The sequence below is a fragment of the Simochromis diagramma genome, unplaced genomic scaffold (assembly GCF_900408965.1).
Source record: "Simochromis diagramma unplaced genomic scaffold, fSimDia1.1 OVJJ01000344.1, whole genome shotgun sequence".
In the NCBI taxonomy this organism is placed as follows: domain Eukaryota; kingdom Metazoa; phylum Chordata; class Actinopteri; order Cichliformes; family Cichlidae; genus Simochromis; species Simochromis diagramma.
Genome location: NW_024387375.1, coordinates 8,243,101 through 8,268,761, shown reverse-complemented (window position 1 = coordinate 8,268,761; position 25,661 = coordinate 8,243,101). Strand labels below are relative to the sequence as shown.

At 42.4% G+C, this 25,661-nt stretch overlaps 1 protein-coding gene across 1 annotated transcript; it reads left to right on the top strand.

Annotated features, from left to right (window-relative positions):
• The first annotated feature begins 2,523 nt into the window (after positions 1-2,523).
• On the top strand, positions 2,524-24,311 carry cluha (clustered mitochondria (cluA/CLU1) homolog a). The gene is given in 28 exon segments (XM_040009047.1): positions 2,524-2,916; positions 9,282-9,475; positions 9,642-9,813; positions 10,771-10,914; positions 12,069-12,196; positions 12,285-12,439; positions 12,999-13,124; positions 14,385-14,532; positions 14,618-14,710; positions 14,802-15,236; positions 15,325-15,584; positions 15,682-16,106; positions 16,708-16,809; positions 17,015-17,115; positions 17,828-17,980; positions 18,080-18,142; positions 18,234-18,398; positions 18,400-18,479; positions 18,563-18,647; positions 18,738-18,891; positions 18,997-19,136; positions 19,260-19,340; positions 19,431-19,556; positions 19,649-19,770; positions 19,860-19,953; positions 20,040-20,174; positions 20,279-20,352; positions 21,108-24,311. Coding segments are annotated over 28 exon segments (4,206 nt in total). The 5' UTR covers positions 2,524-2,792; the 3' UTR covers positions 21,235-24,311.
• Positions 24,312-25,661: the final 1,350 nt, after the last annotated feature.

The window sequence follows — 25,661 nt, the reverse complement described above, 5'->3', positions numbered from 1 at the left end:
TTTCAGTAAGAAATAGCTCTGAGGGCTCAAACTGACTGGAAAAACATTTACTAATGCCAGTCCATTTACCTCCTAGGCGAGGTGTTTGGGGCATGTCCTACTGGGAGGTTGTCTCAGGGCAGACCAAGACCTCGCTGGAGCAATTATATCTCTTGACTGGGTTGGGAACAACTCAATGTCACTCAATGGATGAGCTGGAAAAGGTGACTGGGGTGAGAGGGTTCTCTGCTTCGACTGCTGTCTTTGCGACTCAAACCTGGAAAAGTAATAGAGAATGGATGGATGGATAGATAGATGGATGAATCTCAGTGAGCTGCTGGAAGTGAGGAGCTAGTGTGAGTGACACAAGCTCATGTGTCTGTGTCAAACTGTTAAAGTTCAGCGAAATCAACCTGAATTCACTTCTGTTTTATTGGTGAAGCACCAACAACAGGTGCCTCATGGCACCTTACTTTCATCAGCATTGACCTTTCAGCAGAAGAGATAAAATCCAATGAGTCCCTTTAATCCAGCACCTGAGGACAGATGGGAGATAAAAAAACAAACATTTCTTTTAATGGAAACAAACCTGGTGGAGAGCGGCTACGTGCCTCGACCAGTTGACTAAGGGTAAAGTGAAAAGAAGGGGATGTAAACAAAAGAAGTATAACATTAAACACTGCACAGGTTGGAGGGCTTAGAAACGTGTGGTAGGGGAGGCAGATTTACCTTCAGAGAGGTATCTGTCTGGAGAGATTAGAGGAGATGAGAAAGGTGCTCACTCCATCATGGGAGGTCCTCCAGTAGCATGGGGCTATGGTTATCTAATCCAGTTCAAACTACAAGAGTAATTAAACAATTTTGAAGTCTAATTTAAAAAGCAGAGAAACGCCTGTCTATTCAAACCAAACTGAGCTTGTAACTGCGGTTTAATAACTGACAATTCTTTGCAGAATTGTTTTAATTCAGCCACATTGGAGAGTTTTCTAGCTTGAAAAACCTCCAATGCCTGTTTAAAGTTATGGCAAAGCATCTCAAACAGATCTAGCTCCAGACTTAGAGTAGGCCACTCCAAAACCTTCATCATTTTGTTTTAAGCTATTCAGACGTGTACTGGCTGGTGTGTTTCAGATCATTTTCCTGCTAGATAACCCAAGTGTGCTTCAGCTTCAGGGCACAAACTGATAGATGGACATTCTCCTTCAGGATTTAAGAGCAGAATTCATGGTTCTATTAATTATGGCAAGTCAATCAGGTCCTGAAGGAACAAAGCTGACCTAGACCGTCAGACTACTACCACCACGTTTGACTGTTGGTATGGTGCTCTTTTTATGAAATGCTGTGTTAGTTTTACATCAGATTTAATGGACTCAAAGCTTCCAGAAAGTTCTGCTTTTGTCTCATCAGTCCACAGAGTATTTTCCCAAAAGTCTTGGTGATCATCAAGATGTTTTTTGGCAAATGCGAGATTAGCCTTTTTGTTCTTTTTGATCAGCAGTGGTTTTCTCCTTCGAACTCTCCCATGGATGCCATTTTTGCTTCTTTCATATTATTGAATCATGATCTCGGCCCTTAACTGAGGTCTGCAGTTTTTAGATGTTTTTCTGGGTTCTTCTATTACCTCCTGAATCAGTTGTTGGAGTAACTTTGGTAGGTTGTCCACTCCTGGGAAGGTACACCATTGTTCCACGTTTATCCATTTGTGGATGATGGCTCTCATCATCAAGTTTGCTGGAATCCCAAAGCCTTAGAAAAGGCTTTGTAATGCCTTTCCAGATTGATTGATGTCAATGACTTTGGTTCTTAGCTGTTGTTTATTTAGATCATGGGATAATATGTTTTGAGACTATTTCGAGTCTTGATTCAACAGTTCTGACAATAATGAGTACAATGACTAGCTACCGACATTGAACTTATTTTTCCACAAAACTTAATCACAGCTAATTTATAATTTTCTTTTTTGCATCAGGGCAGGTAGATTTGTACAGCTTTTTAATTTTAACCCTTAAAAATTAAATATTCATTTGAAAACTGCATGTTATATTTACTTAAGCTATCTTTCTCTAATATTGAACTTTGTTTGATGAAACATTTAAGTATGAAAAATATGCAAAAATAATGTAATCCACCAGTTTTACCCTCAGCATTCTAGTAGATGCGCCTACGGTATCAATTTGAAAATCTTAGATTACATCCTTCTTAAGTCACAAGATTTTCATAAAAGTTGACGTCTGACAGGTTTACAGCAGAGAGGTAAAACAAAAATTAGGAGAGGGTGAAATATTCGTTTTACAGCACCTAATCCAAATAACTATTAAAATTGTTATTTCAGCTATTGTTCTATTTTCTAACCATTTTGAGGGGATTTTGTGCGAAGGCTTTGCAAAGTACAGCCAATAAAAAATGTGGAAGAATGCCTCAAGATATAAAATGCTATGCACTTCCATCCATGTGTCCATGTTTTCTTTTAGTGCAAGAGAAATGGAAAAACTGGTGAGTGCGCACGAATTGTCGCGTGTGGCTTTCCGTAGCGCCACGCGGAGCAGGTGGGGAGGTGCAACGCAAAGGCAAAGAGGTCAAGAGGAGGGGAGGAGAAAACCACGTGTGATCGGCACTATGTACAGCACTGTCCTTCCTCTGTAGACTTGTTTTTGTAAGCTTGTACCCCTCGTATGTAGCCAGCTAGCTCGTGACAGCCAGAGAAGAAGCTGTAGTTTGTCTTTGTTTATTTGCGTTTCATTTACAGAGACACACAAATATTCGAGCAAAGCTGCTGGGGGATTTCTGTCACAGAGACACACTGACTGCCGACCATGGTGAGCAAGACAGATGACATCCCGGCGTCAGTGCCTAACTGCAATCCGGCAGATCCCGCGGATGGAGCCCAGGATGGTAAAGGAGCAGGAAAGGCACCTCTAAAAGAGTCCTGCGGTTGTGGTAAGTCCGCTGCAGACACCACTGCTCTCATCGTGCATGCAGAATCAACATACATACAGCATGACTGAATGTCTGCTTTACTGAAGCTGTGCAGCATGCACCAAATGTGGTGACTTTCACCTCCATGCTGCGCTGTGTGACTTAAAGGTCCTCAGACCGAGCGTAGTGCTGCTGCTTTACCCCTCGATCTCTGGAAGTTTTAAGGTTCCACCTTGCACCCACCTGCTAACCAACTGTCCGGTGTTAATGCTTTTTTTTTCTCACTTGACTGGGACCGCTGCTATATTCACAGCTGGCTCGGACTTCAACCTGACACTGCAAGCTGCTCAGGCTAACCTAAACACATTGGCCGGTAATGCTAGCATTATCTTTAGCGTGTCCCATTCAGCGTGAAGCTAGTTAGCGCCCCGGTTAGCTAGCTAGCTAACTAGCACACAGGCGCTCCTGTCGCTGTCAAAGCTGTCTCGTGCCTTAAAACCAAACGTGATCACGGGGAGCTATGGTTTTTCGGGTAAAGCACGGGGCGCCTGTGTAGCGCCTGTTTGTTCAGAGCACATAAAGCAGCAGTAGCTGCCGTAGCACAAACTCGCGCTGACGCACATGTTCGGTAACTGAAGGTCACCTTCAGTGGCGCTTCACACTGCTTACACGAACACGGGGGGGTCGCGCACATGCCTTCGTTTTTACTGGGGGTGGTATGTGTATCACACAGCTTGTGTAGCAGACATGTTCGTCGTTACCGAGCTATAAAAAAAAATACGCGTGAGGTGGCTGAATCGCGAGGTGGTGGGTGTTAGTCCTCTAACCGGCCCCATCTTCACCCCCCCCAGTCCTGTTTAGATCGAGCGTTCCTCCTCGACCGGGAAGCGGAAGCTGGTTATAGCCGATAAGTCATGATGGTGGTGTGCGCACGGTGAGGGGGAAGGTTACTCTAATAATACGCGAGCTGGTGAGTAAAAGCTGTCAGGTGAAGGTTGTTTGGGAGCAGCGGCGGAGTGCTGTGGGTGCAGGCGGGGTTAGACTTAATACAAGGGCTGTCACCTGGTGAAGTTTGACTCCCACAGCTCTGAAGTTCATTGCAGCCTGCCCGGACCTTGAAATGTCTCATTGCACAGTATCTGATTCCTCCAGCTGTCCGGAGTGAACCTTTGTCGGTTCGATGATGAAGAGCTGTGGTTTTGTGTGTGTCACTCATTATAAAATCCCACATGGACCTGCATTTCAGACGTAAACAGTGTATTAAACCATAGTTTTGAGTCATTGGGAGGGGTGGGATTAGAAATGAGTTGTGGTTTTTCAGCTTGATGTTAGAGAGGCAAGAAGCTGAGATGATTTTGACATGTGCGGAGGAAGAGGAGTGGATGTTAAAGATTGAGCTGCCAGGCATCCTCTCGTGTAATTAAAGCTTTCCTATTTCCAGTCGTTTAGTGTTTATTGGAGCCTGGGTGTCACATGGGCTTCATGAACATAGCAGTACAGCTCCAAGCTTTCTCCCTTCTTGGGGAAGTTGTGTCAGCACATATCTGTACTGTTGGCAGCACGTGTTGCAGAGTAGCATCACAGCTGATGGCACATGGACTTTTAGTCGAGCTGTATTTTAAGCTTGTGATTTTCTTCTTTCCAGTATAACTGTAGCAGGTTCATATGTTTGTAGATGTTCTTGGAAAGCTATATCTGCTTCAGCCCCAGAAATCCAGCATTAACCAAGCAGTGTGACTTCACATGTCAGCACTTGAAGCATTTTTAATTTAAAATTACATTTTACATCCCAACCACTCATGGACTAATCAAGAATCAATAGCAAATGTAATCACTGGGCAATGGTGACGAGGTTGATGCGTCTCAGTGAGTAGTTGTAACTAGACATACTAACAGCACGTGGCTGAGCAGACAGGTCGAGGTGAGGGTCACTCTGTGGCTTTAAGGAGCTTAATGCTCCTGTGGGTGGAAGAGTGCCCTTGTTAATCCCAGCAATCACTGACACCCTGCCTCGATTGCTCATCTCTCTTGGCATCTTCCACACCTCTGCTGTTTGTCTCGTTGTCTTTGTAGTTTGTGGCTCAGAGTTGAATGGATTTTTTTATTTTTTTTAGGTCTCTACGGATATGTATATGTATAATTTCATTTAAAAAAACACACATTTATTGGAGCTATGGCAGAAATATGTCATTGTTTGCCGGAAGGATTTTGATTTCAGTGACCATGTTATGATTTGGACTCATTATGGATCCTGTTTGTGACTCAAGCTGCCCCCTCTCAAGCCTGCACCACAAAAAAAAGTCTCTAGCATCATTCAATGCTCGGGGAACAAATTACAACAACGGAGAATCTGCTGGCAGACTTTTAGATTTCAGTCTTTGTGTAGCCGTCCACCAGAAGGATGCCACCTTGTGGTCCAGCAAACTCGATTACAGAGGGGCCTTGTGTGCTAGGTGGTGTTTTCGGTGTTGCCTGGCTGGTTAATGTTGCCATGGTGACGGTGTCAAGGGCTGCAGAGTGGCTAGATGGCCGCTTGGCTGGCTTTATTGTTTATCAGGAGAAGTAGGCTAATGGAGTAAACAAGAGAGTGCAGTTCAGCACTGAGCTTTAAGTTTGAATCATTTTCAGTTTGATCTTCAGTTGTTTGTTAGTATTTGAATGTATCTAATAATTTTTTTTTCTTTAAAAAAAAAAAAAATCGAAATCCTTGATCTTCATTCCTTACCGTGGCCTTGTGGAGGACTTGGGGATTGTACCAGTCTGAGCATTTGCTGCAGTGCTTAATGGCCGCTCCTATACATGGTTTTTAATCACTGCTTTTAATTATTTGACTCTGATTAGAGCGGTTTGATTGTTCCACTGAAACGTGCCTTTCAATTACTGGTCAAGTTAGCACTGTCTAATTAGATGGGATGATACTTAATGCCAAAAGAGAAATCGCAGCATTTATTTTAGGTAAACAGATATGTTTAGAGGTTTATTATAAAGTAACACATCATTACACTGTAAAACTCATATTTCGTCATATATTTCTCCACAAATAGAGCACGAATTTACAGTTTAGCTGATGAAGTAATACTAAAAGAATTAGAAGTGTCTGATTTCAGCCAGTGAATGAGACATTTTATCATACTTGTATTAAATTAAGTAGTCATTCTCAAGGATTTCTGGCACTTTCTGATGCACACCCTGAGTGGAAAATTGACCCACTTCATTAGGTCCTTCTCCTGCATTTGGGAATCTATACACTTATAACCAGGTAGTGCATCTCTATTTCTACACTAAAGTAAAGCAGCATGCAACATTTCCCCTTCACTGTTTTAACGTTGCTTCTCCCGCCTCCTTTTGCCTCATTACCTACTTTCTGATGAACTTTAATCCCTCTACTGTAGAGAATAGGTCTGTTTTGCAATGCTTTGTGCACTGGAAAACCTCATCATTAGTCTTATCACTTATAGTGCTTTGTACTGTTGGGTTTCTGCGATGATGTATCTGATATCTACAGACTTAATCTAGCCAATTGCACGCCAACTCCCCTCTTTGTTTCTTATGAATTAATCAAAACGAAATGATCAGAGACAGCCGTTAATGTCTGTAGATCGTTTTTTGGTTAATGAAACATTAGAAAATCTGTAGTGCCTCTTATCACAGTCTCTCAGCTTCAGGATCCAGAGATAACCTCTTCAAGTGACTTGTTTTGTATCACTAACCATTCATTACCTGAAGATATTTAATTAAATTTAATTTAAAATGAGGCCGCAAATCAAATTTTAAGAAGCTGGACTTAAGAAGTGCCGTATTGGCCTAATACTTCGTGTTATTTCCTTCCTGTCTGGTCTGTAATATTTCAGAAGTTAGTCATCATCATGTCACTTGTGTGAGCCAAAATAGAGCTCAACTCGGAGATGAAATGTTTCTGCACAGATCCCTCATTCTTTCCGACATTGTTGGCCCTCATGCTCACTCACCCTGAAGCAGTTATGTTTGTTATTCAGAGCGTGACCTGTTGTTCCTCTCCCATGCGCTTCTTCCACCTCTCCCCCACCGTCTCACTGCGTTCATTCCCCACCCGGGGTCGCGGTCCAGGTCCAGCCCCTCCCCTCCCTCTGGCCCCTTCTCTCCAAGTAACCCTGACACCGCGTTACCCTTGACAGGCAGCAAGGACGCGCTGGCTGCCAGCAGTTGTAGGTCAGTGAGAGAAAACATTTGCCTGATGTCCTTGCAGTGGGCCCCTGTTCCTTTGAATTAATTTAGCTCATTTTTATTCATGTCATTTTCCTCTCACCTTAACTGTTACTCAAGAAAATAATATTGATCCGTCGTCTGTATAACGAGAGGAGCTGTCAGGCTTTTCTCAGCTGGCCTATTTTACAGAGAATTTACAGAGAATAATTTTGGTGGCTCTGATTTCTATAAAAAGGTAAAGCAACTGCTGGATTATTTGTCACAGTGCTGGTATAAGCAGATATCCATGTAAGTGACCCATAATTCCCTCTCGTGAATGGTGAAATCCTCCCTCGAGGCCTCCTGGCTGAGTTCCCTGCAGTGTTGCAACAGTGTAGGTTTCAGCAGGTCACTGCTGGAAACCAAGCGTTTTCTTTTCTAGACGAAGCTGGTTACTTATTGTCAAATTTCAGATAAATCATTAGTGACTCAAGTCAGTTATGATTGTCAGCGTGCTCTTTTCAGTACTGTTGTTTGATTAAAAAGAGAGATCTGAGTGTTGAGAAGATCCCTCACGCTAATCCTCTAGTCTTTGTCGACTTCAGGGAAGCAAAACCACAGCATTGTCATGGTATAGCTGAGCTTTGTTGGCTCTGCTCAACCGTAAATAAATATTTTATAAGGATATCGGTAAGATCATCTGGGCCTGGAGGATTGCCTTCCGTATTTGTGACCTGGCTGCTTATGTGGAAGAAAAGTGAGTTAGTGTTGACATGATGGCTGAGTCACTGATGGCAGCCAAAGAGGTGCATTGTCTAAATTATGCTGTAAACAAATAAATTATAGCATAAACACAGTGTTACCCAGCAAATGGCCTCGAGGCTTTGACAGGAACGCTCCTGTATGTGGTGCAGTTGACACAATAACTACATAGTGTGGTGGTTAACGCATTCACTTGACAAGTGAAGGGTCACTGTTTTGATTCTAGCTGGAATTCGGATGCGAAGGGCCACAGTGTTGAACCCTTGTGACAAGGTAGGACCCAGCAGTAGCATTGTTATTGTTGTTGTTATTATTATTATTATTATTATTATTATTGATGTGGAAGAAAGGGCAAATACACGTCTTTGTTTCATTTGAATATACTTATCCAGTTTACACAGTTTAGCATCACCAGACAGCTGTAGTACCATATGTCTGTAACTACATATAAATTCCTGTGTCATGCTGTTTGGCAAGGTGAGCTCACTTGGAGAGTGCATAACAATTGTCCCTTTGTCCTTTCAGTGTTAGCAGAATTAGCCTGTAGTGTAGTCTGTGGTGGCATTTTAGCATGTTAGCTTGATTGAGATTGTTACTGGAACAAAACAATAACCAGAAATGCTATATTCTGTTTTAGTGATTTTTTTTTTTTTTTTTTTTTTTTTTTTTTCTCAGAAGGTTGAGTTATTAAGTCAAACTTCTTCACTTGAAATGTTGACTTATGATGGAAAATATTTTTCCCCCTTTCATTAGTGGAAACAAGACTAACAGTTCTGAAACCGAGACAGTGCTTCTGTCCAGCCTCCTCATGACTATTGAAAAGATTGGAACTGGTCTTTATAAGTTGCCAAACAGGAAAAACACAGTTTTCAATTACTCATAAGAAATTCAAAAGAAGAATGTGCTAATACTCGGTGTGCTTACGGCTGCATTTTGTCACCAGTACGCCAGATGTCACTTTTTGGGTTACATTTATTTTACAATATTTTCTAATTAAGATCACACTTGTATTAAAGTGGAAAATTCAGAAAGCGATGATCAACTTTTTTTTTTTTTTTCTCTTTTTTTTTTTTGTAAATGCTTTATCCAACTAACAATTGAGTTCAATTCAATTTTTTTCTATAACAACAGCAGTTGCTTTGAGGACATTTATATTTTAAGGGGCATAATACAGACACAACCCCAACAATCAGGCAAAGCCCTGTGAGCAAGCACTTGGTGACAGTGGGAAAGAAAAACTCCATTTGAACAGGAAGAAACCTCCAGCAGAATCAGCCTCAGGGAGGGGCAGACGCAGGTTGAGGGTGAGAGGAGAACAACAAGTTAATAAATTGTCGTTTCTGACAAAGGGAGTTGGTTGTGTTATTTTAAATAAAGCCTAAAGTAGTTGAATATTTTATTAGTAGATATGTCTTGTGACTTGACATAAAGCTTGATCTATGCACTTTTTTTCATTAAAGGGCACAGTGCAGATACAGCCATGGTAAATGGTGACAGGGCTCATGAGCATACGGAGGAGACGGACTCAAAGCAGGATGGGAATGGCGAGGCAGAAGGAGGGGAGGAGTCTAACGAACAGGAAGTGATAGTGATCCAGGACACAGGCTTCACTGTAAAGATCCAGGCTCCGGGGACAGAGCCATTTGACCTGCAGGTGAGGATAAGCTGCAGTTCTTTAAGAAAACTGCAGGACTTTTAAATGACATTGCTCATTAATCAAGTAATGTCTGTGATGATGTAGTTTGTAACGTGAACTAAATGTTGCTGCTCCTCCTCATTTCTGTGTCACTTCATTTCTTTAATTTCTTCCCCAACATCAGGTCTCCCCCCAGGAAATGGTGCAGGAAATCCACCAGGTTTTGATGGACCGTGAGGACACCTGCCACCGCACCTGCTTCTCTCTGCAGCTGGATGGAAATGTGCTGGACAACTTTGCCGAGCTCAAGTCTATCGAGGGTCTGCAGGAGGGATCGGTGCTCAAAGTGGTGGAAGGTAAGATTCTGAAGCACCAGGGCTTGTCGTGCAAAGTTTGGACGGACTTCCTGAGAGCTGTTCTCCATTTACTTAGCCATGAATGTAGTGCCCTTCTATCTGTTTAAGAGAGAATCATGATGACCAAGCACTTTGGTGACGGTGGGAAGGAAAAACTAACAGGAAGAAACCTCCAGGAGAACCAGGTGGAACTCAGACAGTATTGGCAGGTGCAGCCTGATCCTGATAAACCGTTTTATATACAAATATGTTGGTTGTCATGTTGCGGCATTATACACGTGGGTCTGCTAAGGGTTCGACTTATGTAATGGAAAAGGTGTTTCTAAAATCGGTAATCGCATTCAATTCTAATCATCACATCCATCCATACATGCATATTGTCACACTTGTCAGGGGTCCGGCTAAATACAAGACGTTAACATAAAGCTAGCGTTAAATGACCCAGAGTGACGCTCAGGCCAATGTTTGAGTTTTGCAGTTAACAAAAGTAGAGATGAACATGCTCCTATTAGTGTTTAAACTCAGCCTCAAAAGCCAAACTGAAGTATTCCCCGTCAGTGACGCTGTATCTGAGGAATATGTTTCAGAGTGTGTCTGTTACCTATGCTGAAGCAGCGCAAAAATAGTCGACTTGATGATAATGTACAGAACTGGCTGGCAGGAGGCTACTTGTGAGATCTTTGCAGAGAGTGAACAATGTTTCACAAGTGAAATTCTTCTGTGGGGTGTGTTTTGGGCTGGTGTTCCTTAAGTTATCGGGAAAGACACTTGTGCTGATATGAGCGAAAATGCTCCTGTGTTAACCACTTAATTTGGGGGACAAATTGATTTGTTGCTTAAAAACCAAAAAGTTGTGAGTAATGCAAAATTTTGAGTAGCCTCTAGCACTCATAATAGTTCAGTATACATGTTGCTTAGTTGGGTTTTAAACCACACTGTTTATTTTGTTTCCCTCAGAGCCCTACACGGTGCGTGAAGCTCGAATCCATGTGCGTCACATCAGAGACCTGCTGAAGAGTCTGGACCCTTCTGACGCTTACAACGGAGTAGACTGCAACTCTCTCTCTTTCCTGAGCATCTTCACTGATGGAGATCTTGGAGGTATGACACTAAGGATCAACAGTTTCTTTAAAGAGTGTGATTCCTGCTTACAGAGCTGGACCTTGTGTAGTTTAGTTGGACTTTGAGCACATTTGAGACAAACTCTGTTAAATCATTGATAAACCTTGTATTACACTGTTTTGAAGTGTGTGAGTGTAACAAAGAGCACGTGAGCTGAAATGCCCGTTTCTGAGATGGAACAAGAGCAGGGGAATAAAATATGGAGACATAATGAAGTTGAGGGCAGACCAGCAAGTTGGTGCACGGGTTAAAATCGCACAAGGCAAACACGTTTACCATGAATATGACCTAAAACTCTTTTCAATCCTATCACCTTGCTGGTTTTCTGTCATTCAGACAAGTTGGGTTTATTTTTCTGGGAGCCTTAATGAAAGAGACACTCTCTTGCGAAGTATTTGCACTGAGAGACAGACACGCGGTTTTCTTCTCTCAGTGATGGATTTTAAAACCTACTTTGCAGTCGGGAGATAAATGAATGACTGTTGTTGGCATTAGGTTTCCCCCCTGCTTCTCAGTGAAATCGCCTTTTAAACTGCTTGTATATTATTCATACGTAAGAGCTGAGGATTAAATTGTTTCAGGGGATTTTTAAGAAGGGAGTAAAATGTTTCCCAGCTCTGGAATTTTCACCATGCACTGCTGCAGCCTTTGCAGTAATCGAACAGCATGCAGCTTAGAAATGAAAAGCAGAAAAATCTAAGACTCCCTTCTCAGTCAATGTGTTTGTTCAGACATGTCAAACTCGATCTTAAGTGGGTTGGACGAGTGAAAGTTCCCTTTCTCTCAGTCTAAAGAAGTTTTACTACACATTTAATCTCAAAGATATCTTAATGTGAGGAAAAGGTTAGGGTTTTCTGCATAATGAAGAAATGCTGCTGCAGTAAATGAAAGAAACCTGTCAGCGTGACAGAAAAAGTTCCGGTAGCCGTCCATTGGGATTGAGTCTTTGCCGAGCCGATTCTGAACCCCGAGCCTTATGTTTTACACCCTTGTGTTAAGCGATCAACAGATGGTTTTAAGAGTGACTGAATAAGGTTTATGTGTTCACATTAGTCCTGTGTGTGTGCATGCATGCTGTTTTATTCAATAGAAATCCACCAATTTTCCTTTCTTGCTTCTTCCTTTGCTTATAGAAACTGGAAAGCGGAAGAAAAAGGGCAGCGAGATGGAGCAGATAGACTGCACCCCTCCAGAGCACATCCTGCCCGGCAGTAAAGAGCGCCCCCTTGTGCCCCTCCAGCCACAGAATAAGGACTGGAAGGTGAGGAAGGCATTTAGGGACTTAAACGGGGGAAGTAACTTTGGCTTTTAAACTTGAGATTCATCTTCTTATTTTACGTGCTCCACAGCCCATGCAGTGCCTGAAGGTCTTGACCATGAGCGGGTGGAACCCTCCACCTGGAAACAGGAAGATGCACGGCGACCTCATGTACCTGTACATTGTGACTGTGGAGGAGCGCCATGTCAGCGTCACTGCCTCAACACGCGGCTTCTACCTCAACCAGTCAGTTGATGTTTGGGCCTGGTGTCTCCTTACAAGCTCTGTGTTCTTACTGCAGCTGACTCTCTGCCGTTAAAGTGCAGTTTAAGCATTTGGCAGCACCGTTTCTGCAGCGTGTATTTATAATTCAAGATGCCATTAGGTGAAGACATTTGGCAGCAGTTAGTCTGCAATTAGGTGATGTAAGAAGCGATGCTGTGAGTCAGCTCATTATAGTTGGCACAATTTCTCCTGTAGTGTTTTTCCTTAAAATAGAACAGGAAATGTTGATGCAGTTTGTTTAGGTGGACAGCTGGGAAACATGTTGCATTGTTAGGATGAAGATTATTTTTTTCTTTTTTTTTATGTTTTCTTTTTTTTTTCCCTTCCAGCTGTTTGCTCAGTCGTAAGCTTGCTTTCATGTATTAGTGCTTTGTAGTGTGGCGGGAATATTTAACAGCAAGTTTGTTGTTCTTTTTCGTATTTTTATATAGATGCTTTTTCTCAATTTAGCAGGCTGCAGATGACGAACTCAGCTATATTAGTGTGAACCATGATGATAATGTGCTTGTGTGCTTTTCAGGTCTACTACCTACACCTTCAACCCCAAACCAGCTAATCCCAGCTTCTTGAGCCACTCTCTAGTTGAGCTGCTGAGCCAGATCAGCCCTGCCTTCAAGAAGAACTTCACCGCCCTGCAAAAGAAAAGGTGAAAACATTTCATTCTTTTACTTACCGTATTTTCCGGACTACAAAGCGCACCCGGATATTAGCCGCACAAGCTAAGATCAGGGGAAAAGTCCTGTTTTGTACATACATTAGCCGCACCTGACTAAAAGCTGCAGGTGTTTCAATGTTGACTTATCATATGTAAGAGAATATGCACAAAGGGAATTGTCAGGAAAGAGATGGCTGTTTGGAGACGCACCCCTTTTATTAATATTTTGAAAAACAAGTTAGGGGTACATATTTGCATAACTTTTTAGGTATATGTACAAGTACAAAACATGTACTGTGCTTCATAAATAAGTAACAAATGTAGTACATAACAATAACCTACAGCACACCAGAAAAATAGATTCAGACTACCTTCTAGGCTCAGGTGCAGTGACACGGCTTTAACAAGAAGAAAAGTCAGTCATTCACCACCATCTTTCTCTTCTTCCTGCGCACTAAAACCACCAAAGTCCTCTTCTCCAGTGTCGGAAACAAACAGGCTCAGGATGGCTTCGTCATTCACTCTCCGCTTCGTTCCTTCGTTGTCACTTTCAAAACCAAAGAAATCCTCGTTGTCAGTGTCAGAGTCGAACACCCTCAGAAGGGCCGTAGCGGTGTCCTCCTCTCCATCAGGCACCAGTCCAGCCCTTCGAAGTCCGTTGGTGATCGTGGATGTTTTCACACTTTTCCACGCTGTCAGATTCCACCGGTGGAATTGGGCATAACATTGTACGGCACTACGTTGCCTGGCGGATGGACATGTGACCAACATACCACTCTTGAACCCCGATACTGTGCGTCTGATCACATACGCTTCCGCCAGGCAACGTAGTGCCGTACAACAGCGGAACAAACAAAACAAATCCTCTTACGATATCACAAAAATCATGGACAATCCATAGAAAAGCCGCAGGGTTCAAAGCTTGTGCAAAAAGTAGCGGCTTATAGCCCGACAATTACGGTAATTTGTTGTTCTCACTTGCCTTGATGCTGATTGTGAGCGGTTTTCTTTTTTTTTTTTTTTTTTTTTTTTTTTTTTTTTTAACCTCTACTTTGCACTTTTGTTCTTTCACATTCGGGGACAGCAGTTGAATATCTTATAACAAATGAGTCTTTGCAAATAAAAGTTGTATATCAAGACTGTGATTTTCATCAGTTATTAGTTTTAGGACCCTCTCACAGCAAGCGAAAAATAATATTTGCAGCTAAATTATGAACCATGGAAATTATGGTTTCTCTTTTACTGCTGCAGAGTCCAGAGACACCCGTTTGAGAGGATAGCCACGCCTTTCCAAGTATACAGCTGGACTGCTCCGCAAGTAGATCATGCAATGGACTGTGTTCGAGCTGAGGACGCATACACCTCCCGCCTGGGTTATGAGGAGCACATCCCTGGACAGGTCAAGGCGCTGAATCCAGCAGCAGATAATCAAGAGGAATGATTTCAAGTTTTTTCCAATATTAATTTTCTTGTTGTGCATCTAGACCAGAGATTGGAACGAAGAGCTGCAGACTACCAGAGAGCTGCCCCGGAAGAACCTGCCTGAGCGGCTGCTAAGGGAGAGGGCTATATTCAAGGTTTAAAGTCTTACTTTCTGCAGCTCTTTAATTAGCCACCTTGTTGCTTATGCTGATGCTAATTTAATGTGAAACCTTTTACTTTCTGCAGGTCCACAGTGACTTTGCGGCAGCTGCCACTCGAGGTGCCATGGCTGTAATTGATGGCAACGTAATGGCCATCAACCCTGGTGAAGAAACTCGGATGCAGATGTTCATCTGGAACAACATCTTTTTCAGTCTGGGCTTCGATGTGAGGGACCATTATCGTGAGCTGGGGGGTGATGCGGCCGCCCACGCTGCACCCACCAATGACTTGAACGGAGTACGAGCTTACAGCGGGGTGGATGTGGAAGGTCTTTACACTCTGGGAACTGTAGTGGTGGACTACAGAGGCTACCGTGTCACCGCCCAGTCCATCATCCCAGGTATCCTGGAGCGTGAGCAGGAGCAGAGCGTCATCTACGGCTCCATTGACTTTGGGAAGACTGTTGTGTCTCACGGCAAATACCTGGAACTGCTGGAAAAGACCAGTAGGCCACTAAAGGTAAGAAGTGTGACTGTGTGACAATAATAATAAAGCTGACTCGTGTCTACATACAGATACTGTGTATGTTTTGTACGTTAAATTTTAGATCCAGCGGCACAGCGTGCTGAATGAGAAGAATGACACGGTGGAGCTGTGCTCCTCTGTCGAATGCAAAGGTATCATCGGGAATGACGGCAGACATTATATTCTCGACCTCCTTCGCACCTTCCCCCCTGACCTCAACTTCCTGCCTGTGGATGGAGTGGAGCTGTCTCCAGAGTGCCAGCGTCTAGGCTTCCCCCGCCAGCACCGCCATCGCCTGGCCTGTCTACGCCAAGAGCTCATCGAAGCCTTTGTTGAGCACAGGTTTGTGTTGTTGTGCAGCAATAATGAGCTGTTTTCTAGAAACCTGTGCTGATTATATAGAAGTGACTTTGCTACTTTTTCTTGTCTTCCTCTTCAGATATCTCCTGTTCATGAAGATGGCAGCGTTACAGCTGATGCAGCATAAAGCCAACAGGGACTCTATCAAGACTGACACACCCGCCATCACAGAAACCTCAGAAACACTCGCAGAGAGCAAAGCCGACACGACCCAGACAGACACAGCACAGACCAATGCCACAGATTCCTCTAAAGCAACAGACATCTCCACAGATAGCACTAGCCAGACAGACAATGCTTCCACTGCTGCCTCACAAACAGGAACTGACAGCGAAGAGAACTCCTCGAAGCCCACAACAAACGGGCCTGTAGACCCCACAGCCACCCAGAACGGGGAATGCAAGGGCCCATTGGAGGGTAAGGAGCTTGAGGAAAGTATTCCAGGATTAGCTCAGGCCAAAGAGCTGGCGGAGACCTTAGTTGCCGAAGACGGATCTAGTATTGGTACGTTTAGAAACACCGCCGCGCCCACCCCCCCAAAAAATTGGGGCCAGGACAATACAGAGAGAGCTACTCTGGTGGATAACGGCATAGAAAAAAGAAATGGATCAATAGAACTCTAAAATTACTGGATCATAGTGTTTTCTTTCCACCTGAGTAGCTGTCCCCGTTCAGTCCTCAGCCTGCAGCAGGGAATAGTGCCCCCCCCCCTCGAAACAACCCATTCCCAGCCTGTGATCCCTTTGCAGCAGGATTTGACCCAATAACTCCATAATCGGGTGCTGTGTTGATTAATCCAAAGGTGTTTTGAAATGCAGAAATAACCTTGTGGTGGGTGATTTGTGTGAGCCAATCATAGAGCGAGGGTTTGTGGTCCTGATCGAATGGTGGTGGGTGCTCTGCTGAGACCAGGGTGAAATAAACTGGACTGCTGTTGTGTATTGATGTGTGAACAGATAGTTTGAGGTGAAAGAACAGTTCAGATCAGAACTGATCTTTACACATTTTGACATGACCTGTGTGACGTAATCACCTTTAACATTTCTGTATTTTTTTTTTCTTTTTTCTTTTCTTTTCTTTTGTCTTTGGTCCCAAACACAAACAGACCCCAAAAGCCGTGAAGTGGTCCTGAATGCCTGTAAGGCAGTGGGCTCCATCAGCGACACAGCTTTCGATATCCGCTTCAACCCTGATATCTTCTCCCCAGGTAACATGATGGTTCCTATTGTATGGGTTATTAGAAACAAATAGCTGGGAAGTCAGAAATGATCTTTTCCATGAACATTGTGTGGAGCTTTTAAGTTTTGGAAGTGGAAAACTAGAGTTGTGGAGACACTACCACATTTGATTCCCGATTACTTCAAAAGTGAATACAACAAAAAGCAATGATTGTGTTTGTGGTGTTGAACCAGGAGTACGGTTCCCTGAAGAGAGCGCAGACGACATCCAGAAGCAGAAGCAGCTACTCAAAGACGCAGCTGCCTTCCTGGTTTCCTGTCAGGTCCCAACACTGGTCAGTGACGCTTCTGCTCCCAAACATCCAGCTGAGTTGTCTTGGTGTGTGAAGAGTGTGGATTCAAATAGTTTTTGCCTTTTATTATAAGGACATCACGATCATGTTAAACTCCCCGATGAAGGCTTGTGTGTGGCTAAGGAAATGAAGGCCCAGGTAGTGTCTAACATGAAATGATTAAAGCATAATGTGTTCTGCTTAAACTATTCACCAACTCTGTTTTTGCTTTTCCGGTGTATAAAACCTTTGCAGCTGGGAGACTCTTATAGAGAGAGTCAAATTAAGTTTTAATTGTAAACTACTGGGGGGAAAAAAAAATTAAATTTCACGACTGCAGGGGTCAGATTAGTAGGACCTCCTATATTTAGCTGCCATAGAAGATGTCACCACCTCGCACTACCCCAAAAGACTGCAAAACATCATCAGGACTGCTCTCAGTCCTGGTCATTGTATGAACTGTTACCCTTTGTCTGATGATAATTCAGAGCATGCTTTCAGATATGCTACTTCTGTTTTTGTGGAAATTTAAAGCATATTTATGGTATTTTATTAGTAGTTTTCTGCACTTAACTGTTTTTATATTGGAGTTGTGCGCCTAATTTCATTGTTACAATGATAAGAAGTCCGTTCGGTAAATGCTTGCACATCAAATTATCACGTAGGGTTGTCTGTGTCTGAGTTTAAAGCCATGTTTGTGTGTTTTCATAACCAGGTGAAGGACTGTTTGGACCACAGCGCTCTGCCCATGGATGGAGCCTCACTAACGGAGGCTTTGCACCAGAGAGGCATCAATGTTCGCTATTTGGGCACAGTCCTGGAGTTTATGGAGAAGACTCCTGCTAAAGCCCAGCTGGAGCACATCTATGTGAGTCTGATTCCTCAAATCTGACCAATAGAATCAGCACACACTGTTTAAATTTAAAAAAATAAATAAAATTCTTCTTGTTTTTTTTTTTTTTTTTAGAGAATAGGAATAACTGAGCTGATCACCAGATGTGCAAAACATATATTCAAGACGTACCTCCAGGTTAGTTAAATTTAATGGTGCAACATTTTCTGCTCTCTTTTAAAGACATCAACGAACTGTTGTTTATTTTCATCCGTGCTTTTTCCTGCAGGGTGTAGAGCTGTCTGCCCTCTCTGCTGCTGTGAGCCATTTCCTAAACTGCTTCCTGAGCTCCTTCCCAGACGCCGTTGCCCACCTGCCTCCCGATGAACTGGTGTCACGCCGCAAAAACCGCAAACGTCGCAACAGGGTCCCCGGCGGTGGCGACAACACGGCAGTGGGCCAGCCTGACACCGAGTGAACTGTGGAAGAACATTGCCTCTGAGGCCCAGAGCTATTATCACTTTACCCTACAGTGGTAAGGACCCCACCTGTCAAACTCAAACAAATGTAGAGACTTTGTATGTATTTCTAAATAAAACCTATTTACTCATTGCACAGTGAAAGTGTCGACCAAGTTGTGGAGAAATTCGGCCTCCAGAAAATCACTCTGCTCAGAGAAATTTCAGTCAAAACTGGCATACAGGTAACTCATTTACTATGTAGTGACTGCACCCTCACTTTACCGAATAGTCATCACATCCTTTCTTAGACTTGTGTTTTATTTGACTTTTAGATCCTGATAAAGGAGTATAACTTCGACAGCCGCCATAAGCCTGCCTTCACAGAAGAGGACATCCTGAACATTTTCCCTGTGGTGAAACATGTAAACCCCAAAGCCACAGATGCCTTCCACTTCTTCCAGAGTGGGCAGGCCAAAGTGCAGCAAGGTGACGTTTGCATGCTGTAAAAAAAAAAAAAAAAGTTTTTTCAGAGCATTAACCCTTCTTCCTTTTGTACTAATATATCTAAATTAATCATTATACTGCCCTCAGGTTTCTTGAAGGAAGGATGTGAGCTGATCAACGAGGCTCTTAATCTCTTCAACAACGTGTACGGAGCCATGCACGTAGAGATCTGCTCCTGCCTGCGCCTGCTGGCGCGCCTTAATTACATCCTGGGAGATCACCCTGAGGTAGGCACAGATGTGCAATGCTTCCTTTTTTTTTTTTTTTTATAAGTGCATGCTGATTTTTTTGTGGTGCTGAATGGCTCTTTTTGGGTTTTTTTTTTTTTTTAAATATTTATTTACCTGCAGGCTCTCAGCAATCAGCAAAAGGCTGTTCTGATGAGTGAAAGAGTCCTTGGCATCGAGCATCCCAACACAATTCAAGAATATGTAAGCTACCAGATGGAGGAGGAACTCATGTTTGTCATGTTGACCATGTTTAATATCCTTCTAAACTTGCTTGTTCCTTTCATTTGTCAGATGCACTTGGCCCTGTACTGCTTTGCCAACAACCAGCTTTCGACTGCTCTGAAGCTTCTGTACCGCGCTCGTTACCTCATGTTGTTGATTTGTGGGGAGGACCACCCTGAGATGGCTCTGCTGGACGTGAGTGCAGACTTCGCCTGCTGGCTTTAACGTTATTTCTCATAAGGTGGGGAAAAAGCAAAATTATTGAACTTTGTTCCTGACTTCCTCAGAGTAATATCGGGCTGGTGCTGCATGGAGTCATGGAGTACGATTTATCTCTGAGATTCCTGGAGAACGCTTTGACCATCAACACAAAGTACCATGGACCTCGGTCCCTCAAAGTAGCCCTCAGGTGGGTAGATTGATTTATTCATTCATATGCATTAGAATAAAAGTAATGGCATGATGGTTTGTATTATAACTGCCTTATTGTTTTTCCAGTCATCATTTGGTTGCAAGAGTTTATGAGAGCAAGGCTGAGTTCCGCTCTGCACTACAGCACGAGAAGGAGGGTTACACCATTTATAAGAACCAGGTATGCTCCACAGCAGTTCATACACTTTAACTTTACCAGTTGTGATGAAGCAGTTTTTTTTCTAATGTTTTTTTTCCTCCTGTCAGATGGGCGAGGCCCATGAAAAGACAAAGGAGAGTTCTGAGTATCTGAAGTATCTCACGCAACAGGCTGTAGCTCTGCAGAGAACCATGAATGAGATCTACAAAAATGGCTCTAACGCCAGCATTATGCCCCTTAAGGTAAATGTTCCAAGTCATTTTGGTTTTTTTGTGCTTCCAGCTGATTATGTCCAAATGTTCAGTGCTGATGGCTTTTTTTCGTTCCCCCCCCTCTGATTTTCTAGTTCACTGCACCCAGCATGGCCACCATCCTGGACCAGCTCAACATCATCAATGGCATCATCTTTATACCTCTCAGGTAGACACATAAAGGAGCATTACTGCTCTTTGTTGCTTGTATATGGGTTGGTAATCTCACAACATGCAGGAAGTCAGTGGCTTCCTCAGACATTAAACTGTGGAACTGAATAAATGGGGAAATTATTTGGTTATTAGCGTAACCCTGGTTCTCCGAGAGTGTTAAGATTGCATTTCCAATCTTTGTTTTAGTTAGGATTTTATAGAAATTTCACTCTTTTGGGTCACTATACTCACTTCCTATATTTGAATTAATCCGTCCCAGAAAATGGCCATTAGAGTACTGTGCAAAAGTCTTGAGCTACCCCTGATTGCTTTGTATTTTGCTTCCAGGGTGTCACACTTTCTAGTATTATTTTTAAAGTAGTCTTGAGCCATAGTTCTCCAATTTTTCCACAAATGCTTTGACTTAGGATAATAAAGTGTTAAACTACACAGGCTGTGTGGATGTATGTGTGCCTATACAACCATAAATCCTGCAGACAGAAATCTGTGTGCCTGTTCTGATATTGGACCACATCCTTTCTAGTAAATAATGACTTATAATTTAATTTCGTTCCACCTCATGTAAACATGTGATGCAAATGACAATAAAGCTCCTTGAATCCTTGAGATGAAGGTGTGGTTAGTGTGTAGCTCTGGGAGCATGTCTGTGACATGAATGGGGATAATTATAGGCTCAGGATTTCTTCTATCTTAGGGAGTTGTGTGTTGATTTTTCTTCTTTCTTTCTTTCTTTCTTTCTTTTTTTTCCAGCCCAAAGGATCTGGAGAACCTGAAGGCAGAGGTGCAGAGGCGGCAGCAGCTGCAGGAGCTGGGAAAGAGCGAGGAGCCTGCTGAGGACCGCTCACTGGAATTGGAAGACAAAATTCCCATCGATTAATATTGAGTAGTGGCCAACACAGCTATTTTCTGCTATGGGAGAGAAAGACGGGCTGTGATGGATGAGTCACAAAGCCTGTGGACCCGAAAGCCGAGCAGTCTAAATCAACATAAATAAATGAGAAAAATATAAATAAATAAAAAAGAGGGAGGGGAGGGGTCAGGGTAGTCCAGACACAGACTGATGAACTGTAGGAGAAAGGAATACTGAGCAGGAATTTCCTACAAAGTAGGGACAGAGGGGAGGAGAAAGTACAAACAATGTAAAACCACAGTACCGTGCAATCTGAAAATCCCGAGAACCTGGTGATGAAGCCCTAGAGCGTGTTAGCTGTGTTAGAATTACGATGAATATGAAACGAGGGTTTCAGCCGGGGGCGGGAGACCAAGAATGACCATGACATTTTATACCAGAGCCTTATCCACTCTACCATAATCCCCCCCACACACACAAGCCATTCTTCTTCTCAGCTCAAACTTTCCACAGCACTGTTGGCCCAGGACCATATTCTGCCCCCGTCATTGCCTAAAGAGCCTCGAAGATCCTCGGGCAAGTAGCCACCCACTCGTGGTGGATCCTACCCTGTCCTTGAACTCAGGGGTACTTTCTACTGTGCACTAAGACCAGAAAAGACCAGTTACTAAATTTGCCATTTTTCAAGTGGGGCTTCTGAATGTAAACTTCCCTTGTTAGTGGCTCATTGAGGCGCCTTGCAGCGAGCACCCATCATTCACATGTGTCCTCAATAATGAACTAATTTGATCTTTCTGTCATTTGTACTTGAGACATCCCAGGAAGGTGCATGCTGTATCCTCTGGTTCCCGTTTCTCCAGCGCAGTCACAGATTAGCGAGCTCACAACTAATCATTTAGGTTGATTTGATTTTTTTTTTTTTTTAAATTTCTTTTTATGGGTTATTTTTGTAAAAGTGCATGGGGGGGAGTAAGAAGGAATTTTATTGCCTGTTCATCATCAGTTAATTTAAAGCCATGTCTGTTTTACAGAAAATGTATAGAAATGGAAAAATGATGTATAAATCTCTATTAGACAAGTACTTGATTGATGTGTATGGGAAACACAGATTTGAACAAAAAGAAAACGTCCACCTTAAGCAGTAGATTTATCTATCTATATATATAGTTAGCTGTGTTCAAATATCTATTTTTGCACAGTGAAAGAATATGTGCATGTGTGTTTGTGTGTTTGACAGTGTGCGTCTTTGTGTAGTCTGACATCAAATCTGTTGGCCGGGGCTTTCCTCGCATAGTTTGAATAGAGGCTGAGAAAACATTGGCTTTCCAAATCTTTAATAATTCTGCACACGGTAAACTGGGTTCTTTTCTGGGCCCCAAAAATCCGCTGATATACTGAAATTGGTACTGAAATTAACCGCATCGCTTCTCGACATCGGCAGTGATGACAGACTTATCGTTGCTGGTTGTTTATTTTTATTTTTTTCTCGTTATGTGATTTGTTATTTTCTTCATGTGTAACGGAGCCGAATCCCAGACAGGAGCGAGCAGTAAGCAGTTTTAGTTAACTTTCTTGTGCTGTGTGTCGACAGGTACACGGCGTCACCAAAATTAGGAGAGGGGGGCGTGGGGGGGGGGGAGGAAGGGCTGCCTCAGTGATGTACCAAAAAAGACTGATAAAGGCTTGTTTTTGCTGTAAACTTAATGTTTTCCCTCTCATGGAAAGATGTGAGTGATTAAAGCAATAGAGCGATGATGCATTTTTTAAAAACATTTTTACTTGTTGGAAGTCTGCCTTCTTACTGTACTGGAAGAATGATGTATACAAAACGATGAAAGATGAGTTCTTCACACCAGGAGATGAGGTCACTACAGTGATTTCCAGATTGCTCCTGAACCAACAACAGCTGAGCATGTGCCTGTTCTCTATCCTGAATGGAAACCAGCAGGATGATGGCTTTAAAAAAACAAAACAACAAAAAGCTGACATAAGCCTTGTGATTATGTCTTCTGGTTTTCTTGTATTATTATTTTCTTCCCCACCTACTCTCCAAGTGGCATTCAGCAGTAATACAGACAGTGTCCATAAGGTGGCACTCTAACATTCTTCTGTATGTGAAGGACAAACGTTTGACCTACATGACAGGAAATGTCACGGTGCAAGTTCAGATATACACATGCTGTATTTGATTTAGAAAAGTATGCTCATGGACTTTAGAAACATACATCTCTTCTAGCATAGCCAGATGTACTGGAAATGCATTAAACTGCATTACTGTAAACGTTACATGAGATTCTGATTAATTTTAAAATACAATAAGTTTTTACATTTAGCAAAGATGTGGCAACTTTAATTTTTAGCACATTTGTAGTTCTACCTGCTGTTAAAGGTGTTCTAAAATGTTTGCAGCAGAACATTTAATGATCTGACGCTACGATAGTTTATGAAACTCTCTGAGAGACAGGAAACTGTCTACAGAGATACTCTGCTGCCCTTTCAACACTTAGCTTTTCGCTTTAGTTGGAGACATCAGTCTGACTCTGCTGTAGGTTCTTTCCTGAATGCTGTAGGTGTTTATTTGAGGTTATCTCCAGAAGAGGGGGGGCAAAGTGTAATAATATAAAACTATGAAGTGTATTCGTTCACACATATTTTGCAGAACTTTGCAATTTGAATGTAAAACAAAAAATGCAAAGCAGGTCATGGAGAATGAATGTTTACTTAAAGGACAAATACTCAAAGATTAAACACTGAACTTGCTCATATGGGCTCTGTGCAAAGTAGCTTTTTTAAAGTTAAAAAGAGCTCATACTATCTTATAAAAAAAAAATAAGAGTGCTGTGAAAAGAAGAAAAAGGCAAATATCTATCCTAAAATATGCATTTCACTGCTCCTGGTCATACTGCAATACTGTCTTTGTGTGGCTGTTTGAGGGTTTTGTGTTCTCTCGCTGATGAAATCTCTTCTCCACAAAGACTTCTTAAGCCTAGTGTTTGAGTCTGCTTCCCCTGATGGTGTGTGGTATTTGTGTGTGTTGCTCTTTACAAAATAATCTAATTATTTTTTGGTCTGAGTATGCTTTTATATTAAAAATGGATTAAAAAAACTAGTGAAAGATCTGTTCGGATTTTTTATCAACTTTTTATATGTTTTTAATTTAATTTTATAACAAGTAGCCAGTGCAGATGTGAAAAGGTTTTCAAGGACTCGACGCAGTCCCATGGAAACACTAAGTACACCTAATGTATACATAGCTCTTTAGTGGGCTCACCCCAGTATTTCAATTAGGTTGAGGTCTGGACTTTGACTAGATCATTGCAACACCTCGATTCTTTTCTCCTGTTGCATGACACCAAGTGAAGCTTCAGCTGTCATACAGATGGCCTCACATTTGACTCTACAGACTACTTAGGTATTCAGAGAACTTCACGGCCAACTCAGTGACTGCAAGGTGCCCAGGTCCTGTAGCTCTGAAAAAAGCCCAAGTCATCAAACCACCACCGGCATGCTTGTTGAACTCATATGAGATGTTTGTGCTAAGTTGTGCTTGTCTTGTCTGCCCAAAGGACATTCCCAAAGTCAGATGCAACTTTGCAAAACTAAGGCATGTTGCCATCGTCTTTTTAGAAAGAAGTCTCTTTCTTCTGGCAGCACAACACACACTTGTTCAGTCGTTTCTTCATTATGCACGAACTGCATTAACTTTCACATTTAACTTGCGAACTGTAGAATTGAGGCCCATAGAGTCTGAGCTGTAGCTCTTGGGTTCTTGAATTTTCTTTGAAGGCTCTAAGGTCTAACCTTGGAGTGAGTTTGCTGGGACCTCCACTACTGAGAAGATTTTGGCATTGTGTTAAAACACTACCAATACTTATGCCTTTATAGAGATGCTCAGTTAATCAAGTGCATTTGATTAGCAGCATCTGGCAGTGGCTACTACTTACTCCCGTTCATATGAAAGGAATACTCAATACTTAGCTTTGACAGAACTGCATGTATGGTCCTGTGGGGAAAAACCCTTTCTTGACTGTGTATCTGAGGAACATCAGTATCAGCTCTTGATCGGTATCGGTCTATTTGTAAATAACTGACAGACATCTGTCTCAGCTGGTACAAAAGAGGAACTAGTAACAACACCAAAAAGAAAAAAAATTAAATTTCAGCAGCTGCTGTCAGTCAAAGTAAAGGTTTTAAACATGGTACATATTTTCATACTCAGCAAGTTTTATAAGTAAAAAGATTATTTATAAAGCTTACTAAGATGGGGGGGGGGGGGGGTAATAAAAAAGGAATTTACCTGAGAAATGTCCCAGAATTGGCGTGTAAAGTACAAAAAATAATTAAAGCACTAAATAAAAAAGTGCCCTTCTGTAAGTTTAGTAAGTCTCTAAATCACTCATGACATTTAGGACAATTTCCTCTATTTAAAACATACTAATGAGAAGCCGCAATCT